General features: G+C 42.8%; 1 protein-coding gene across 1 annotated transcript; it reads left to right on the top strand.

The window, feature by feature from the left end:
• Nucleotides 1–71: 71 nt before the first annotated feature.
• cfap44 (cilia and flagella associated protein 44) lies at nucleotides 72–15,860 on the top strand. The gene is made up of 35 exons (XM_010750769.3): nucleotides 72–191; nucleotides 322–396; nucleotides 1,092–1,236; nucleotides 1,800–1,962; nucleotides 2,238–2,340; nucleotides 2,434–2,647; nucleotides 2,875–2,989; nucleotides 3,657–3,821; nucleotides 4,065–4,220; nucleotides 4,321–4,368; nucleotides 4,558–4,657; nucleotides 4,756–4,850; nucleotides 4,955–5,164; nucleotides 6,351–6,461; nucleotides 6,552–6,704; nucleotides 6,880–7,089; nucleotides 7,318–7,460; nucleotides 7,717–7,996; nucleotides 8,183–8,238; nucleotides 8,458–8,620; nucleotides 8,814–8,944; nucleotides 9,246–9,445; nucleotides 9,528–9,672; nucleotides 9,784–9,961; nucleotides 10,406–10,650; nucleotides 10,832–11,135; nucleotides 11,233–11,436; nucleotides 12,013–12,211; nucleotides 12,300–12,446; nucleotides 13,721–13,851; nucleotides 13,959–14,075; nucleotides 14,188–14,389; nucleotides 14,597–14,757; nucleotides 14,922–15,056; nucleotides 15,512–15,860. Exons 2-35 carry the CDS (start codon nucleotides 363–365, stop codon nucleotides 15,785–15,787), a joined length of 5,439 nt encoding a protein of 1,812 aa, XP_010749071.2. The 5' UTR covers nucleotides 72–191; nucleotides 322–362; the 3' UTR covers nucleotides 15,788–15,860.
• Nucleotides 15,861–18,719: the final 2,859 nt, after the last annotated feature.

Consider the following 18,719-nt stretch of genomic DNA (forward strand, 5'->3'; position numbering starts at 1 on the left):
AAAAAAAGGGAACTACAGTAGTTTTGATAGTAGTACTGTAGTACTTTAGAACTACATTACCCGACAGGCGTTGCAGCGGAGTGACTTTCCCTGTTGCCTGGCAACGCCTCCAAACTTAAACGGACGTTGAGAGAAATTACAATAGCTGAACGTTGAAGGCAGCAAAACATTAAACATGAGTCAAAGTTAAGGTAAAACATTTTAGTATAAAAAAAGGAATAACCGAAAGTCTAGTTGCTAACGTTGTTTTTTTTACTTTACTGTTATCACATTCGGGAATACATAACCTTTGAATAATAAATTGCTGTCTTTATTTTACAGATAGAAAACCAGGGCAGCAGATGAGTTAACGTTAACAGAAAATGTCGGAAGAACACTCACAGGAAAACACTGAAGGTAGAGAGCACCATGCTGACGCTTATTACGCCTGATAATGTCAGTATTTAGAGAACAATAACACCGAGCTGAAAGCTAACTACAGTGCTTCACGTTTGATATTTTTATTCACGCCAGACGTGGTTAACACAGTATGAAAATACAAACAACGAACAACTAGTTACAATACAACCAGAGAAGGCTGAATTTTCTGAAGAATTCTCAGGAAAATGAATGAAAAGTCAGTAGAAGTGTAGGCATTTAAAGACATTGAGGTATCAGGTGGAGTGTACCCACTGAAAGCAAGTGAACTCTCTGTTATAAGAAGTTAAAATGGAAGTGGTAAAAACTCATTGAAGTGGGGCTGACAGCAGTTAAAATATGAGTTTAAATGTGTGAACTGAAAGTAGATCAAATAAAAATCACACCATTCACATCAGTAATATCATTTTCTCCCTAAAGTGACAAATTTACTGAAACTCTTTAGATGACAGCAGCGGTTTAATGTTTATAATGGCATCTCCTAAGCAACCCATTAAAGTCTCAGTGAGCTGATGTTTATGGTCTTGTATTTAGACTTTTTTTTTTAAACCATGCATAAGCAAAATAATAATGATTTATTTTCTGTCCAATAGATGCAATATTTGAGGCAAAGATGCACAAGTTCTTTCATTTGTGACTCCAAGAGCTGCTTTCGAATGTTTTCTCCCTCACAGGATGTGTCACTGAACACTCTGAGGAGGATGAGGAGGAATCAAAAAAGCAGCTCCCTGCAGACATGTACTACAATTATGAAGAGCTTCATTCGAGACCGTTCATAACATCCGACTCTGAAATCCCAGAGAACCTCCTGCACCTTTCGTATCCTTTGAAAATGAGTTTTATAATTATCCTCATCATACTTAGCAAATACAGAAAAACATGCGTCTATCACAAGGACAATCCACATAGTTTCTGTTTTTGACATGGGAGTCTTGCTCCCTCATTTTATTTGCCAAGACATAATTTTCAGGCTGTCTGCCTGTCTGTCTAACTGACTGACTGTTTTTAAGATAACCTGTAATATGATATAGTACTATATATAATATGAATGTGCATGTGTCACTCCTAATGCTACTACTTCCATAGTAATACTAAGAATAAGTAAGTGATATAATAGACAATGTGCAGGTGTATTGCTCTAAACAAGAATACAAATACGAATATGAATTACTTTATCAAGGGGAAATTCATTATTATTTTATCAAATTATTATTATTACTATAATAATACTACTACTACTACTAATAATAATAATAATAATAATAATAATAATAATAATAATAATTATTATTATTATAGAACATTTGGCATCATAATGTAATCATCTAAAGTAAATCTAATCAGTGAGTCTGATGTCGATCCTTAATTTGTCCTGCATTCAGTCACTCCTTCGGTTTTGACAGTGGGCGCAGGGGGAACCTGCAGCTGCTGAATGACAGAACTCTAATCTTTATAGCTGGAAACCTGCTCGTCCTGCTGGACGTTTTCACCAAGGAACAGAGATACATCCGCTCCTGCAGCGGAGGAGGAATCGGCGCCATCACGGTAAGATGGCTGACAGACTACATGTGACGTAGGTGAAGTCACTCTGAGCCTGCAGCCACTGTGTAACTGATGAAATGGATGAAGAGATGTTCATATAAACTCAAGCACAGCTTTGTAAATGTGGTACTTGAGTAGCAGAGGACAGACTGTACAGGCATAAAGAATATCACATACAATGTAAAAGGCCTACTTACTTTTAAGTAAGAGTACTTCACTTATTTTAATAATGTTTGTCTTATACCTTGATGCATGTGTGTGTTTGTGTGTGTGTGAAGACACACCCTAGCAAGGAGTACTTTGTTGTAGCTGAGAAGGGAAACAAGCCCAACATCATAGTCTATGAATATCCCTCGTTACGACCGTATCGCATCCTCAGAGGTAAATAGTATAAAGGTGCATTACACTTTTTTCAAATGCTGTGTTTCTGTATTATTGATGATTGTGTTTGAACTTTCATGTTGTAACCTTCAGGTGGCACAGAGAGAGCGTACAGCTTTGTGAATTTTAACCGTGATGGGAGCCTGTTGGCCAGTGTGGGGAATGCGCCTGACTTCATGATGACGCTGTGGGATTGGAGGCAGGAGTTGATGCACAGCTGCATGGCCACTTCAAAGGAGGTTTACCGACTCAGCTTCTCTCCACACAACCCGGGACTGTTCACATCATCAGGAGCTGGACACATCATGTAAAGGACATAGTGCATCCTGCTAAAACCCCCTGAACACCTTCGATACTGCTCTGATTTAAAGCTTTAGGCCCACCTAATTTCTCATTTCCCCAAGTGAATCTTTCTGTCCCTGGAAGGTTGCTTGGTAACCACTCTATGACTTCACTGCCACTGTCCTGATATTAAATATGTTTATGTTTTCAAATGAAATGAAAATAACTTCTGTCTCTCCTTCTCCTTATCAGGTTTTGTAAATTTGGCAGCTCATTCACAAGTGAGAAATTACAAGGTGTTATGGGACCTTTTGGGAATATTCCAGCAACTAATATTGAGGGTTACATGGAGCTTCCTGATGGAAAGGTGTGTGTCCTGCTGTTCTAGCAGGTTGGGTTTGCACACAGGTCAAGAAGACTTGGAAATGAAGCAGACAGCCACACCAGCAGCTCTAGGAGGCTGGAAATTAGCTAAATGTAATCATCAACATGTTAATGCACATTGGCAAGCTAACAGCTGTTAGTCTTGCATGGATTTGGTCAAACCAAAGTATTCTACAAATGAAAAATTTGATCCCCAAACCTATCATAATTCATCCTGTACAAAGCGTGAATATTTTGCCGCAATATTTCAGTCTTGACCAAAACTGGTGGAGTGACAGATCAATGATCTTGTACAATGATTGATCTTAGTAGTCTCTGCCTGAGGGAACATGAAAGTTTTAATGGCAACATGATGACTTTGATTGTAAATCATAGTCCAAAGTCAAATCTAGACATTAAAAAAACAAAAATTATGAAGTACATCCATAAAGTAAAATTGTACAAAAAAAAAATGCAAACAATCTTACCACAAAGTCCAAATTTAGATATCGTTTAAAGATAGTGTGATTGAAAGCTCCAGAACAGCTACTGGCTGAACTTTGTGATGAGTTTGTTTGCATGGTCAAACTTTCAATCTCAAAAAATATTTTGCTTTCAAAAATCTGAGTAGCTATTTTTGACCCTCGTCATCTTTTGTCTCGTTCTGTCAGGTGGTGTCTGGCTCAGACTGGGGCAACTTGCTGCTGTGGGAAGGGAATATGGTGAAGGTGGAGATCTGCCGTAAGGGTGGGCGGAACTGCCACGCCGGGATTGTTCAGCCATTTGCCCTAGAGGACGGACAGCTGATGACGATGGGCTCTGATGGAGCGGTCCGGGTAAGACACTTAACACTTACACGGGACAATAACATGACCTCAATAACTTGGACATTATTTTCTAAAATGTATTTTACATGCAATTTGAAACTCTTTGTATTAGTAATGTCTTTGTTTGAGATGGCAACAGGTTTCAATCTGAAGAGGTTCTATGTAGATTTATTTGTAATCAGTTTTAAATGATATGATCAACATGACATAATCAGTATGACACTCTAAATCTCCCCCCTCTGCCTCCTGCAGGGCTGGGACTTTGAGAGCATCGACACTGCTAATAGTAAAAGCAGCAGCAGCAGGTTTGAGATGGAGCCAATGAATGAGATGGTGGTCGGTCATAACGTCTGCCTCTCCTCAATAGTGAGGAGTTCTGTGACTGACTCCTTCGTCTGGTTTGCTCAGGTCAGATTGTAAAAGGGCAAAGGTCACATATAAAGCCATTTGTAATACAGAATGTGGCCTCAGTCAAAAAAACTGATCTCTCCACTATGTGTTCTTGTAGGATTCAAACGGAGCCATCTGGAAACTGGATCTGTCATTCACCTACACAGTGAGTCTCCTACACTGACAAGTTTTATATGATGCAAAGTACTCACTTATAGTCAGCTGTAGTGTCACTATCAGTGCTGCTATCAATCTATGATTGATATACAAAAAAATTCACATCAAGATACAGTCTATGATCAATGTGTGTTCACTCACAGTGTCATAACAGTTGATGTTTGGTCTGTGTGTGCAGACTCCTGATCCCGAGTGCCTGTTTTCCTTCCACGCTGGACCGATCCAGGGCCTGGATGTGTCGAGGAAATCCCACCTCATGGCCACAACATCTCTAGACCGTGAGTCACACAAATGTCCACACCTGGACATGTACTGCACATGTTTGCACATATACTGACACACACAGACACTATAACAGTCTGTCTCTGCTCTCCAGGTTCAATCAGAGTTTTTGACTTCCTTGCAAAAAAAGAACTGACCACCATTCGCTTCAGTCAGGGTGGAACTTGTCTCAGCTGGGCTCCAACTTTGGTAAGCGTGTTGGTGTGAGAATGTATCATGCTACCTCAAATGATAGTGTTCTGACAGAAAACTCTGACAAACTGACCTCTGTGGTTCTGTGGGTTTTTTTTAAGGTGAACCAGAGTGGAGGTTTACTGGTGACAGGCTTTAAGGATGGGGTGGTCAGGTTACTGGAGCTGTACGACCCCCAGAGGCTGCATGCGGTCGTCGGGCGCAGTCCCAAAGGAGATGCAAAGCTGCAACTCAAACAGGCCTTCAAACCCCATAATGCTCCTGTAACTGCTGTTGCGTATGAGCGGAATGGGGAGATCTTAGCCACAGGGGTAAGAGGTTTTCTAGGAAAGAAAGGTGTTCTCGTGTTTTTCGCTATGAGGTTTGTAAAAATGCTAGTTTACTTTCACAAAACACAGTAAAACACCTGCAAACTCTTTTTTTAAAGATATTTTTTTGGCCTTTTTCAAGACAGCGGAAGAGTGACAGGAATGTAGGGAGAGAGAGATGGGGAATGATATGCAGCAAAGGGCTGCAGGTCAGATTCAAACTGGGCCACTGCTGAGCCTTCATACATGGGGCAGATCGACACCCCAGCCTGGACTTTCTTAAGTAGTTAGGCTTCGTTTATTCAGGAGGAGGTCTCCTTATGATCAGAACAAGTCTTCACACACACAGCCACACTAATTAACACAAATATATTAAAATCCATCAGTGCCGGGTGTCGGTTAGCTCAGTTGGTACAGCATCCGCCCCATGTACAAAGGCTCAGTCCTTGCCACAGCGGCCCAGGGTTCGAATCCAACCTGTGGCCCTTTCATTCAATCCCACAATTGGGACTAATTGACAATGAATTCTGGTTAAGGTAAGACTCAAAAATGGCTGGTTGCTTCAGACAGCAGAAAATGTTTGCCCTCTCGAAGAATTTAACAGTTACACAGACATTTTCCTGGGAAAATTCAGCAAAGCGTGAATAAAAATAGAAAAAGCCTGATTTGGAAAACAACATTAAATACTGTTAATCCCACATTGCATCAAAGACAGGCTCGAGAAGGTTTAATTGGGCAAACAAACATTACTGACAGATGTCCTCACTGCTTATTTCTTAGGTTTCCGTGGTCAAAAAAATACTGACTACTTACCAAAGACAGTATTGAGAGTATTCACTCAATTATGGCAATGTGATTCTTTCAACAGAGACAACACACAAACACACAAACAAACAACTAAGACAATGTGTCCGTCATACAGTGTTACGTCTTTACTTTGCAAGAAGAGATAAAAACATGATTTAACAACCTGTTTGATTGTGTGAAAATCTAAATTCACATAAATTCAGACATAGCATAGAAATATTTGAACCTGTCCTGTGATCCGGCATCATGTTCAGTACTGCAGCAGTGAAGATCAGTGGTAGAGATGTGGTTTATGTGAGAGTGGTTTGAGAATGGTTTGAGGATTCTATTGGTCCATGTTTTTTCTGATATTTGTCTGACGTGGCTGACCTCTCATGTTCAGAGCTCAGACAGCACGGTGTTCTTCTTCACTGTTGGGGAAAAATACAACCCCATCGGATTTGTCCGTGTTCCCGGGCCGGTGCAGGCGCTGGAGTGGTCTCCTCATTCACATGTGAGTATGTCTTGCGCTCAAATATCTCTCTTTAAATATATGTGCTGGAACATTATTGATTTAACCAATTTCTGTTATGGTTTTACCCAGAGTGAAAACAGGCTGCTCGTCCTGTGTCAGAACGGTCACGTGGTCGAGGTGCAGAGTCCTGATCCAGAGGCCCGGAAGCCGACCAAAACCTTCCAGCTCCCTGAGTTGCCCTGCAGATATTTCAGGTTCAGGAGCATCAAATCTCGAGTCAAGGTCAGGACATGTTCTGCTATACATCCATTTTATGTTTTGTTTTAGGGTTTAAATATTTTTCTGTAATTTCCTGCTGTCTTAAATTTTATTTAAAAGGATCACTGTGAGGTTTAATGACGTCATTTTACTTTCAGATCATGTTTTTGTTTTTAATGTGTGTGTTTGTGTATTTCAGAGAGACGAGGAAATCGCAAGACGTCAAGCTGCAAAAGAAAAGAAGGAGAAAGAGAGAGAGGAGAGGTTGAAAGAGCAGCCAGCAGCAGGGCAAGAGGAAGAAGAAGAAGAGGAGGAAGAGGAAGAGCTGCCCTCTATCTACATCCCCGACCCTCCAAGTCCTCTCTACTGTGGCTTCTACTCACAGCCTGGCCAGTTCTGGCTTTCCATGGTACACACACACACTCCAAATCATAATCCTATCTCAACTTGTTCTTTGATCTGATTTCATACACATGATGATTGTTTCCATCAATTGACATGGAAGGTATATATAATTCAAGAAGACCACACCATCCCTCTCCTCCAGAAACTCCTCTGGCTTTCTGTCCCACAACAGATCCAATTCAAAGTCCTTCTCCTAACTCACACTCATATTTTCCTGATCTCTCTCCTGCAGGGAGGCTATGACTCAGGCTTCTTGTATCACTGTAAGTTCTCTGAAGAGCAGGACCAGGATCTGGACCAGCGGCAGGATGAGCCGTTTGACTGGCTTTCTGTCCATGACACAGACAACGACCCCATTCGCTCCATCACCTTCAGGTAGCCAGAGATCAAATGACTGAATGTCATGTGAAAATATCACTCGTAGTGCTGAAACCACAGAGAATTCTCACCAGTTCTGCAGCTCAAGGTTTTGTTTTTTTCGACATGTTTACTAAATCTAACAAGTGTCAACACAGAAAGACTGTTAAAAATAAAGAATAAAAAAGGACTCCAGTTAAGGAGGTAAACTTTAGAGCATACTATAACCTGTTATAAATATTCCTTCCTGTTGTTTTGTTTTGATGTTTCATAGCTCCAACAAGCAGCTGCTGCTCTGTGGCATGCACTCAGGCTCCATCAGAGTTTACCCTCTGCAGCCCAGCGACCACAGCCTCACCTCCATGACGGCGTACTGGGCTCTCAGTGCCCACGACAACCAGTACGGACACTTACGGCACATCCGCTGTGGCTATGACGACCACTTTGTGTTGACCGCGGGAGACGACGGGAACATCTTCTCCTTCAGCCTGATTCCTCCGGAGGAGCTCGAGAAAGACCTCCAGAGAAAGAGAGCCAAGGTTCCTTCACCCAGGGTCAGTCCACGTTTTATTGCCCACTGATGTTGTCATCCGCCTTCTCTTTTACTTTCACCGTGAGGTTCACATTTGTGATTTTGAGTAAAGCAACCATTGGATTGATTGGCATTCATTTTTCATCTAGCACTATCAAATTTAATAAGTAATTAGTAACTAAAGCTTGTTTACATGTGTGCATAACAGACGGGTCTTGAGAATGAGACGTTAGCACAGGACATTGAGGACCCAGCAGCCTACAGGTTTGTGCTCCTCTTTCTTCTCCGTCAGTCTATTCTCATCTGCCTAACTCTGTTTCTCGTTTTAAAGCAAATCATCCGTAGATGATAATAATGTAGTAAAAATCTTGTATCGTGACAGTTACTTATGACTTATTTGTATATTTACATGTCACTGTAACTCTGTCAAGGTTTTATCTCCTCTAACTTTATCTCTAACTTTCTAACGCCCACTCCTTCCAGCATAGAGACAGCCAAGCAGAAGCTAGAGAAGGACCGTCTGCGTCGGGCGGCCGAGCTGAAGATTGTAGCGAAGCAAAAGAAGCTGTCTGAGCTCCAGAAGAAGTTTAAACAGCAGCTGAACAAAAACCAGAGTCTGGTGGAGCATGTTCGTCTGAAACCTCAGGTAATGACATGCACACACACACACTGGGGCATTCATCTGCCCCGTCCACCCTCACCTCCACTATCCCCCTGTCCTCTTAGGGGTTAAATATGGTCAGGTATGGTCATAATTAAGGTTTGGATAAGATTCCTGGGAATGAATGTATATCAATGGATTGTCCTCAGTCTGTGTGTGTGTGTGTGCACGCGTGTAGAAGCTGCAGCTGGACCGGCGTTTCATTGAGCAGGCAGAGAGGCTGAAGGCTCAGCAGGTGAGGGAGATCAGAAAACACATGGCCTGGGAGCAGGAGCGCTGCAGCATAGCACTCAGCAAACTACAGACCTGGTACTGACGCAACACACACACACACACACACACACACACACACACACACACACACACATGTAATTGAAGAACTGAAGATTAGATATTTCCAGATCTTCTTTTCTGAAAGAGAAGCTCAGAGTGATTTACTTCTTTTGAATGCAAATCATATATTTGACTGGATAAAGAATGTTTATTAATCATCATCCTGTCTTTGGAGTCACAAGTTATTACGCATAACAGAAGACTAACTAAATATATTTATATGTGAGTTTAAATGTTCTGACTGATGTTTTCATTCACCACTTGTGTTTGTATTCAGGTTCGCAGACTCTCTGGACTCCGACGTGATCACTGTGGTTGCCATCTGCACCGACCACAGAGTCTTCACTTACCGTTTGCCAGCACTAACCGAGCCTTCAGCCCAGCACAGACATCAGACCAAACCCGATGACGGAGCTGCTGCACCAGAAAAAAAACTACCCAAGCCTGAGCCTGCAAAAGACAGCAGCACATTAGAAGGTAGCAAAGAGTTTATGTGTTTGTTTCACCTGTCACCTGTTAAAGACACGCTTCACCTACCAGCTGTGTGTGTGTTCTCCAGACGAGGAGGTGCCGCGCCCCCTGGCGGCTTGTCCAGCAGGGATTAAGCTGGAATATCGACAGATTGAGAGGCTGCGAAAGGCTGCAGAGAAAGCTGAACAAGCTCGAGCCAAGATCGAGAAGAGGAAGCAGGAATGGGCCCAACTGTGAGTGTCATGTGCGACAGTATCACCTCAGTGCCAGACTAATCTGTTAGAGCCTCTACTGTAACTATTGTGCTGCTGGTGCAAAACTGTGATGGATTGTTGGTGTTTCAGTTATGCAGAGAAGCCAAGCAAGGACTCTGTGGATCCGCAGGATGTGCAGGCCATCCGCGAAGCCCAAGAGAACATGGGGGACTTAAAGCTGAAGTCAGCTAAAGACTTCATTGTGCCCAAACACCTGAGGATCAGCGTGAAGGGGAAGAGAGCAGAGCTGATTGGCCTGGAGGAAAATGTACACACACACACATATCTCTGTTTCTTTACAGCATGAACTTCTGTTGATGTTTTTCTCATTTCGTAATGATTTGGCGTTGTTCATCTGGTTTAGGTAATGTGTTCATTTAAAAGTTGCTCAGCTATTTTATTTTAGTCAAAAAGGAAAAATGTCAGTAACTCTTCAGTTCCTAGTGCTTAATTGTGGACATTTGCTGCTTTTCTTTGATAGTATTTGATAATAATTACATATTTTTTTAGGCAAAGGTTGCTTCGAGGTTTTGCTGCTTGTCTCAGTGTTCAGTATCACAACAAACTTGGGTTTTCGATTGGTTGTTGGTCAGACAAGAACCATGGAGTTTAGGGTTAGGGTTAAGGTTAGAGAAATGTAATCATAAATTCTATCACTAACAAATTAATCAAACATAATCAATTGATTCAAATGCTCTGTCTATCCAACAAGATCCGTGAGAAGCAGACTGAGATCAACAGGCAGATCAGAGGGTTGCGGGACTCCAAGGTTCGCCTGGTGTCTCAGTTGCGTGATCTAGCTAAGCAGGTCCAGAAGGTCCAGAAGCGTCTGGCGGCCCATTTTCACCGCCCTACACCCGCTCTGCCCGCCATGCTACCAGAGGAAACACCAGAGAAGAAGCTGCAGTATAGCAGTGCTATCCTGGAGCGATACAGGGTTCTTCTGAAGGAACAGAGGTACAGGTTTTAGTTTGATCTCAGTCAAGAGTAATGAGTTTAAATGATCATGTAACCGACAACACAGGTTTAAACCTTAAACCACAGCTTAGCAAACAACAGAGAAAGAGCCCCAGAAAGTTTTTATTAACACATTTTCTAATTTTAAATAGACCAGAATAGATGTTTTATTTTCAAACAGGTCCCGGACCATGGAGCAGGATGGAGCCACAAGTTTATTGGAGAAGATGGAAGGAGAGGAATGGAAAGAGGATGAAGAAGAAGAGGAAGAGAGAGGAGAGGAAGGGGATCTGAGCCTGTCAGGTTCACTTGCAAACACAGAAGAAGAAAAGACAGCAGTGGAGGAAGGAACGAAGCTGACGGAGCTGAGTGAGTTCCAGAGGGACAAGGAGCTTCAGAGGGATGAGGAGGTCCAGAGGGAACAGGAGTTCCAGAGGGAGGAGGAGATCAGACTGCTTCACGAGCAGGACTTTCTGCTGGAGCAGGTCTGCTCCATCTTCTGCACTCTACTGAACACCTCAGAATGATGTTTTGAGTAGTAATATAATAGTAATATAATCTGTGAATGTTTTTAATCATCAGATGGAGATTCTGGTGTGTCAGTTCGATGCTGAGCTCCAGCTGCTCCGTCACCAGAAGCTGCGTCTGGATTGGCAGCTGAAGCAGGCAGACCTCTGTCAGCTTACACTGTACCAGGAAGTGTTGCTCCTCAAGGAGTTTGAGAAGAGGGAAGACAAACTGCAGGAGACGATCGACGAATGCATTAAAGAGGAGAACAGCATCACGGTGGGATTGAGACTGTCGACTGTGTTTTTTTTAATTTCATGTGTACTAGTGTTCCTTCAGGCAGCTTTTGGTTTCAATTCATTTACTGTAGCTTCTTTGAAACATGAGATGGACAGGTGAATTGGTGTGGTGTCAGCAGTAATGCGTGAGTTGTATCACGCTGTTGTCAGTCTACGTTCCAACCCTCACCTATGGCCATAAGCTTTGAACAGCGACCAAAATAATGAGATCACAGATACAAGTGGTCGAGATGAGTCTCCTCTGTAGGGTGGATGAGCTCAGGCCTTCGTTTGGAGGTTGTCTGGACACATCCAACTGGAAGGAGACCCCTGGGCAGAACCAGAACTCGCTGGAGGGATTACAGATCCTGTCCATGGATGGATGGATGGATGGATGGATGGATGGATAGATGGAATGTTCATGTTCTGCTCATGTTGTGAATTCATTTAACACTGAATTATAAGCATGAGGGCACTGTGACCATAATGTACAAAGCGTGCCATTTTATCAGTTGGAGAATTCAAATGTGTTTCTGTGAGTGAATGAGTTTTGAAGAGATGCTCTCCCTCCTGACAGTGTGAACTGGAGGAGTACAATGAACAGCTGGAGCTGAAGCGGGCAGAAATAGCCAAGCTACAGGAGAGAGAGAAGGTTTTGGCGGCCGCCTTCAAGGCTTCAGTGGGCGAGGAGAACAAGTTTGGAGAGCTTCTGACCAGAGTCTTCAAGATGAAGATCAAACGTGTTAAGATGGAGGAGAAAAAGGCGGCAAATGAAGGTGACAGGAAGGAACACAACAGTGTGACCAGTGTGGCTGTATGATAATGTTCGCGTGTGACCTTGATGATCCAAATGTGTGTTTGCAGAAGAAAAGAAAGAAGAGAAGGACAGTGGTGAAAGCTCTAATGAAGACAAATCCTCGGATGAGGACGACGATGATGATGATGACGAAGATGACGACGACGATGATGATTATGACAGCGGTGCAGCTGACGCTAATACTTGCCCTCCAGGTCAGTGTTCTGATTGAAAGTATTCAAATCCCTTTTCACAGTAAACTCTGACTCTGCTGTTACGAAATGTGTCAAAGCAGTTAACTTAAGACCCTCATGATCTGCCTGTGTTGATCTACAATGTGCTGATTGATTTGCTCCCAGGCCAATAAAGAATATAATACGACAAAAAAAAAAAAAGACCGGACAAACCACACATAAAGTTTTCACCAACTTGCACTGTGGCAGCGATCAGTATTTCAGTTTTATCACTAATCAAATATGTTATCTGATGTGAAAAAATCTCTGTGGTAATATATTGTTCTCACTGTAAAGTTTGTACAGCAGAGTGAACTACATTTTACAACACAGTGGCAAACAGCACAGAGTAAGAGAGAAGGTCACTAGATATCATTGATGTGCATTTGTTATAACATTCAACTTTGCCAACAGCCAAACATCAATCAAGGTCAACAACACAATACAAAGCAGCAGCTAATATTACTGACTAGTCCAACACCAGTCAGCCCAGCTCGGCGTCTGTCTTTCAGCCTTTAATTTCACCAAGCTCTCACCAACCACTAAAAGTCAGTCCCACATTTACTCTTGTCCCGCAGCTTCTTGCTTTCTCAATCCGTGCTTTTCTCTTATTAGCTTTTTCCATCAGTGTCCTCTTTGGTCTTTTCACCCCTGTCTATTGAGGTTGCTGAGCCCAGTTACATTGCCTGCTTGCACATCTTCATTTCTTGATAGATAGCTCAGCTCCTCATCATCATTTCCAGTGCATGAATCCTCCGCTTATTGGTGATTTCAAAACAATTGGTGGTACAAACACTAAAGCTCCCCCAGTGCTCTGAGCTCACAGTGCAGGCAGCCCGGCTAACAAACTGAGCTAATGTTACGTCACGTTATGTTACTGTCCATCAGGGAACTTACAGAGAGTTGATACCCGAGTACATTAGAGGAAAAACCAGACAACATGTTCTCCATGAAATATGATCCAATTTCACCATTTTTTACCAAACATTTGTAAAAAGTTGATCTGATGCACAAAAAAACAGAGGACAGTCAAAGCTTGGACTAATTGCATCACATTTGCAAAATGAGATCATTTCCTCACAGATTTTTCACCCATGCATGAGCATACAAGAGCCCTGTAGACCTTACAAATCAATCTGCAAACTGCAAGCAAAGATTATGGTCTGATCAGAAAAAACAGAAGACTAATTTGACCTTTTGACTATCTATCTATCTGTGTGTGTGTGTGTGTGTGTGTGTGTGTGTGTGTTTCTCAGGCTGCGATCCAGAATTGTTCGAGAACATACTGCAGCTGCGTGAGCGTCGGCTGGACCTTGAGGAACTGCTGGTGGAGAAGAGGAAGAGTGCTGAAGCTCTGAAGAAAGCGTGTGAGCCCCTCATCAAGAAGGTTGTACTCTGCTCTTCATGTCTCATCATCTCATCAGACGTGTTATCATTTGCGCTTTTTGTCTCACATCCTGGTGTGTGTGTTTTTTTCTTTACTTGACTGTGCAGGAGAAATCAGTGAAGAGCATTCGGGTGCCTGCAGAGGATGAGCTGGAGCTAGTAAACAGAGAGAAACATCAGAAAATGAATGAGCTGGATGTGGTGTTTCCTCTCAGACTGCACCAGGTAAACAGCCTAATACAGACTTGAGATCTGTTACGTAAAATACTTGAGAATTTCCTAATTTTGTCATCTCCTGTCCCTTTTTTTGCTTCCACTGTTTCCATTTGTCTACCAGATTGAGTTTGTCACCAACGATTCGGTGCCGTCTGACCTGAGCCCAGCGTTGGTGCTGAACCAGATGGAGCTGAGCAGGCTGCAAGAGCGCATCAAACAGTTACAGGAGGAGAAGAGCCAGCAGAAAGATCTGTACTCTCTGACCCGCCAGCAGCACGTCAGACTCATCCATGACTGCAAGGACATGAACGGCAGTGTTCAGGGTGAGATCCATGCAGGATAACACAACTTAGATTCCACATGAACGCACACAAGTCAAAGAGAAGTGATTTGTAATTCTTCTTTGGTGTTTTTACACCAAAAAAGCGGCAGAGCAAAAATCCTCTGCTGGTTGATATTAACTGTAGCAGAGGGTGACATTCTTAGACTCATCTGTGTATTGGTGTGTGTCTTTATGTGTGTTGGTGTAGAGCTGGAGAAGCAGTGTGACCAGATGATGATGTTGAGGTTTGGGAGGATGGTGGATATGGAAGTTCTACTGACACTGTCGGGGAACAGGGCGCTGGAGGAGCTCAAGCAGGACAAACTCATCCGAGAAGATGCGTACGCCAAGGAAATGAAAGAGTGGGATGTACGCTGACCTCCCTGCCTCATCTTGTTCTGGTTCTCTTTAAACTAAAATGTCAATGCTTAGATTTAAGTAAGTCGATTGATCTTTTTTGGATTGTATGTGTGTGTGTGTGTGTGTGTGTGTGTGTGTGTGTGTGTGTGTGTGTGTGTGTGTGTGATGTTCAGGCAAAGGTAGAAGAGGCACATCAGGCTCTGATGGAGGTGACCAGATGTAACACAGCGCGTCTCTCCAGCACGACGATGTTCTTCGACCAGAAGAGAGAACTGGAGCATAAACTAAACGCCAGGCAGAATAAAATGGTAACTTCTGTGCATTAAATCATTTTATGTGTAATATTAATCAAAGCTGGGATACACAGTAAAATATATGCAAGTGTATGGTTATGTTTACAATCATACATTTATCATTGCATAGCAATATAACCCTGGTATATTACACCTAAGGCTAGATTGAGCTTTTTTCAAGCTGATTCAGATAAGCAGCCACAACGATGTTTTTTTAGGCCACTAGTGGTAGAAGAGCTCTGACATAACACTTTTATTAAGTTTTACGTTATAGCATACACACTTTCACATCCAGTTGACACAGAGCAACCAATGACTGTATGGACAAAGGTCATGTATGTTGTGTCATCACTTCAGCCTGCTTTCTTCCATTTCTGTGCACACAACTGAGTCAAGTTGCATTTGTGACTATGGAGCTAGGAGCGTTCTTTTCGCTGCATGCTCTCACAGACGTGTTTGTGTGTAACCAGGGCAGACATTTCCAGGATTACAGGAGCCGTATGGACCAGAAGGAGATCCAGAGGCTTCAGAAGCTGGTGCAGATACAATCGCAGCAGGCTGAGGCCCTCGGGAGGGAGATTGATGTCCTGTCCCGTAAAGGAGGCCACGTCCTGCCCCCCGGCCATGCTCCACTGCCCCCGCTTGCCCCTTTGCCCACCCCGACTGACCACACCCACACAGGGCATCCATCCACACAGCTGAAAAGACCAAACTCAACTAGCAGAGAGAACTCTCCTCACTATTAGCACTATTATTAACTACACTACAGTTTGTTCACTGCTGTATTTATGCATAATTATTAAATGTCAAAGTCTTAAATCTGTTTGTGTTTGTCTTGAATGAACGCTACTTTAATTCATTTAGCAAGAGTACGATGTTTCCAGGTCAGGTCTGCTCTCCATCAGGTACAGAGGCATCACTGTAACTTGTGTGTGTGTCACTGAATACACCTCCTGTCCATAATTAGAATTAGTGCATACTTCCAACTCAATCAGATATATATAGCACCCTGTAAACAAAGACTGTGTACATGATCAAGTCAAGAAATATGGTTCTCACCTATCTGTCTATAGGGGAGAACAGATTTAATTGCTATATTGTTATCAGTCCCAGGCCTTGTTTAGGATCATAGTGGTCTGAGGGTAGAATACATACCCGATCACAGCAAGGAGAAAAAAGTGTTATCTGCCCGGTGGTTGCTATCCTTTCTCTTGCAGCTTTTGGCATAAATGTCTTTTGGACAGGTGCCTAAAATATTATGGGTGCATTATAATGCAGCAATAATTCATAATTTATAAACATCATGTATAATAGTAAAACACTGAGATGGATCAGTTTTCTGCACATCCACTCAAATGTCAGCAGATTTAGCTGACATACTTACACACTTTTACTTGTGTGTACTGTGGTTGATTATTTTTATGGTGCGCTTTTAGTACTCAAACTAAAGGATCTGAATACTTCTTCCATCGCTGGCTGGATAATAACAATCTGAGGGAAGGAGGACACACTAGGTGAAATGGTGATGACATGATGATATTTGAAAGCTCTTTTATTTACTCCTTTCCAGAAAGGCTGTCATGGTGAAGTTTAAAGTCGAAAGGAAAACTTTAAGAGAAAGAAAACATAAAGTTGGGCTCTGTACTCTCTGTTCACTCACAGCTCTTTGTGTTGTAATGAGCAGTGGCCGTTCAGGGGTTAAACCACATGAGTTATTCTGTGTTTAATCATCTGCTCTCTGCCTGATATAGTGTGTGATTAACAATCCTAACATTGTTTTCTTTCTACATGAGCAGGTCCAACCACTCCTAGTCTGTCCACATTTTTGCAAACGCTCTCACGTATGAAAGTAGATTAGTGCCATATATCTGAAGAAGAGCAGACTATGATTTGCACTTGTAAAACCCGTAATTCGCAACTTGTGAATGCGCATCTCGCAACTTGTGAACGCGCATCTCAGAGTTTGTAAGTGTAACTTCAGATCCACACATCTGCAAAAAGCAAACTGCAAGCATATTTCACAACTTGTGAAAGCGCATCTTCGAATTTGCACTTGTAACTTCAGATCTGCAAAGCTGCACAACCTGATTTGCATGCGCAGGTTCCTATTTGCTCGCTCAGTTGCGTCATCCTTCTCACGTGATTTTTGGCACGATTCACTCGGATGGATTTGAAGGAAACGATTTGCGCGCAGAGACCAGGAATGCCTGTTCTACCACTCTTGTCCAAGAGGTGGCAGTGTGGTTATTGGATAATATATCAATAAACGGCTCAGTGGTGGTGGTGGGTGGCTGGCCATAGACATATATACATAGACGCCGCATTGAGCGGGTTTGGTCGTTTTGGTCGCGATACGTAAACGGCTCCGCCGTATTGGTTCGGGCCAGATTCCCCCCCCCCCCCCCCCCCCCCCCCCCCCCCCCCCCCCCCCCCCCCCCCCCCCCCCCCCCCCCCCCCCCCCCCCCCCCCCCCCCCCCCCCCCCCCCCCCCCCCCCCCCCCCCGCCCCCCCCCCCCCCCCCCCCCCCCCCCCCCCCCACCCCCCCCCCCCCCCCCCCCCCCCCCCCCCCCCCCCCCCCCCCCACCCCCCCCCCCCCCCCCCCCCCCCCCCCTGCCCGTAAACTAATACAAGGAAATGGACTGAACTCATAAAGCGCCTTTCTACAAAGTTCTTTAAGTTAATGTCTCTTATACACCCATTCACACACACCAATATATCTGGGAAACAAACAGGCACCAAAAAACAACGTATGTAACTTTTAAAAGTGATGATTATAATGTTTACTCCTTATGTAGCACCAACCAACGTAGTTATTTTTCTATGCTGATGTTTACAGCTACTAATGTGTAACATGTTACGTGATGAGATAAATATTGAAATATTTATATATAACATTTAATCTGTGTCTATAATAACCACATCCTGAAATGTAGAGTGAACAGAGATATATATAATAGGTGCAATATATATACACACACACACATATATATATATATATATATATATATATATATATATATGTGGTGTGGGTGTGTTGTGTGTGGTGTGTGTGTATGTAATGTAGAGTGTATATATACATATATATATATATATAGATATATATATATATAATATTTATATATAATATATGTGTGTGTGGTGTGTGTGTGCTCTTTATTCAGAAACCCTCATGTCCACATCTACATTTCAGGATGTGTTATATATAGACACAGATTAAATGTTATATATAAAATTTTCAATATTTATCATCACAGTAACAGTGTTACACACATTAGTAGCGGTAAACACTCAGCAGATAGAAAATACATACGTTGGTTTGGTGCTTACATAAGGAGTAAACATTTATAATCATCACTTTAAAAGTTACATACGTTGTTTTTTGGTCCTGTTTGTTTCCCAGATATATTTAGTGTGTGTGTGAATGGGTGTATAAGAGACTTAACTTAAAGACTTTGTAGAAAGGCGCTTTATGAAGGTTCAGTCCATTTCCTTGTATTGTATAGGGCAGATCTGCCCGAACCATACGGCGGCGCCGTTTACTATCGCGACCAACGACCACCCGCTCAATGCGGCGTCTATGTATATATGTCTATGGCCAGCCACCCACCACCACCACTGAGCCGTTTATTGATATATTATCCAATAACCACACTGCCACCTCTTGGACAAGAGTGGTAGA

Source organism: Larimichthys crocea, unplaced genomic scaffold, assembly GCF_000972845.2.
Source record: "Larimichthys crocea isolate SSNF unplaced genomic scaffold, L_crocea_2.0 scaffold537, whole genome shotgun sequence".
Taxonomy (NCBI): domain Eukaryota; kingdom Metazoa; phylum Chordata; class Actinopteri; family Sciaenidae; genus Larimichthys; species Larimichthys crocea.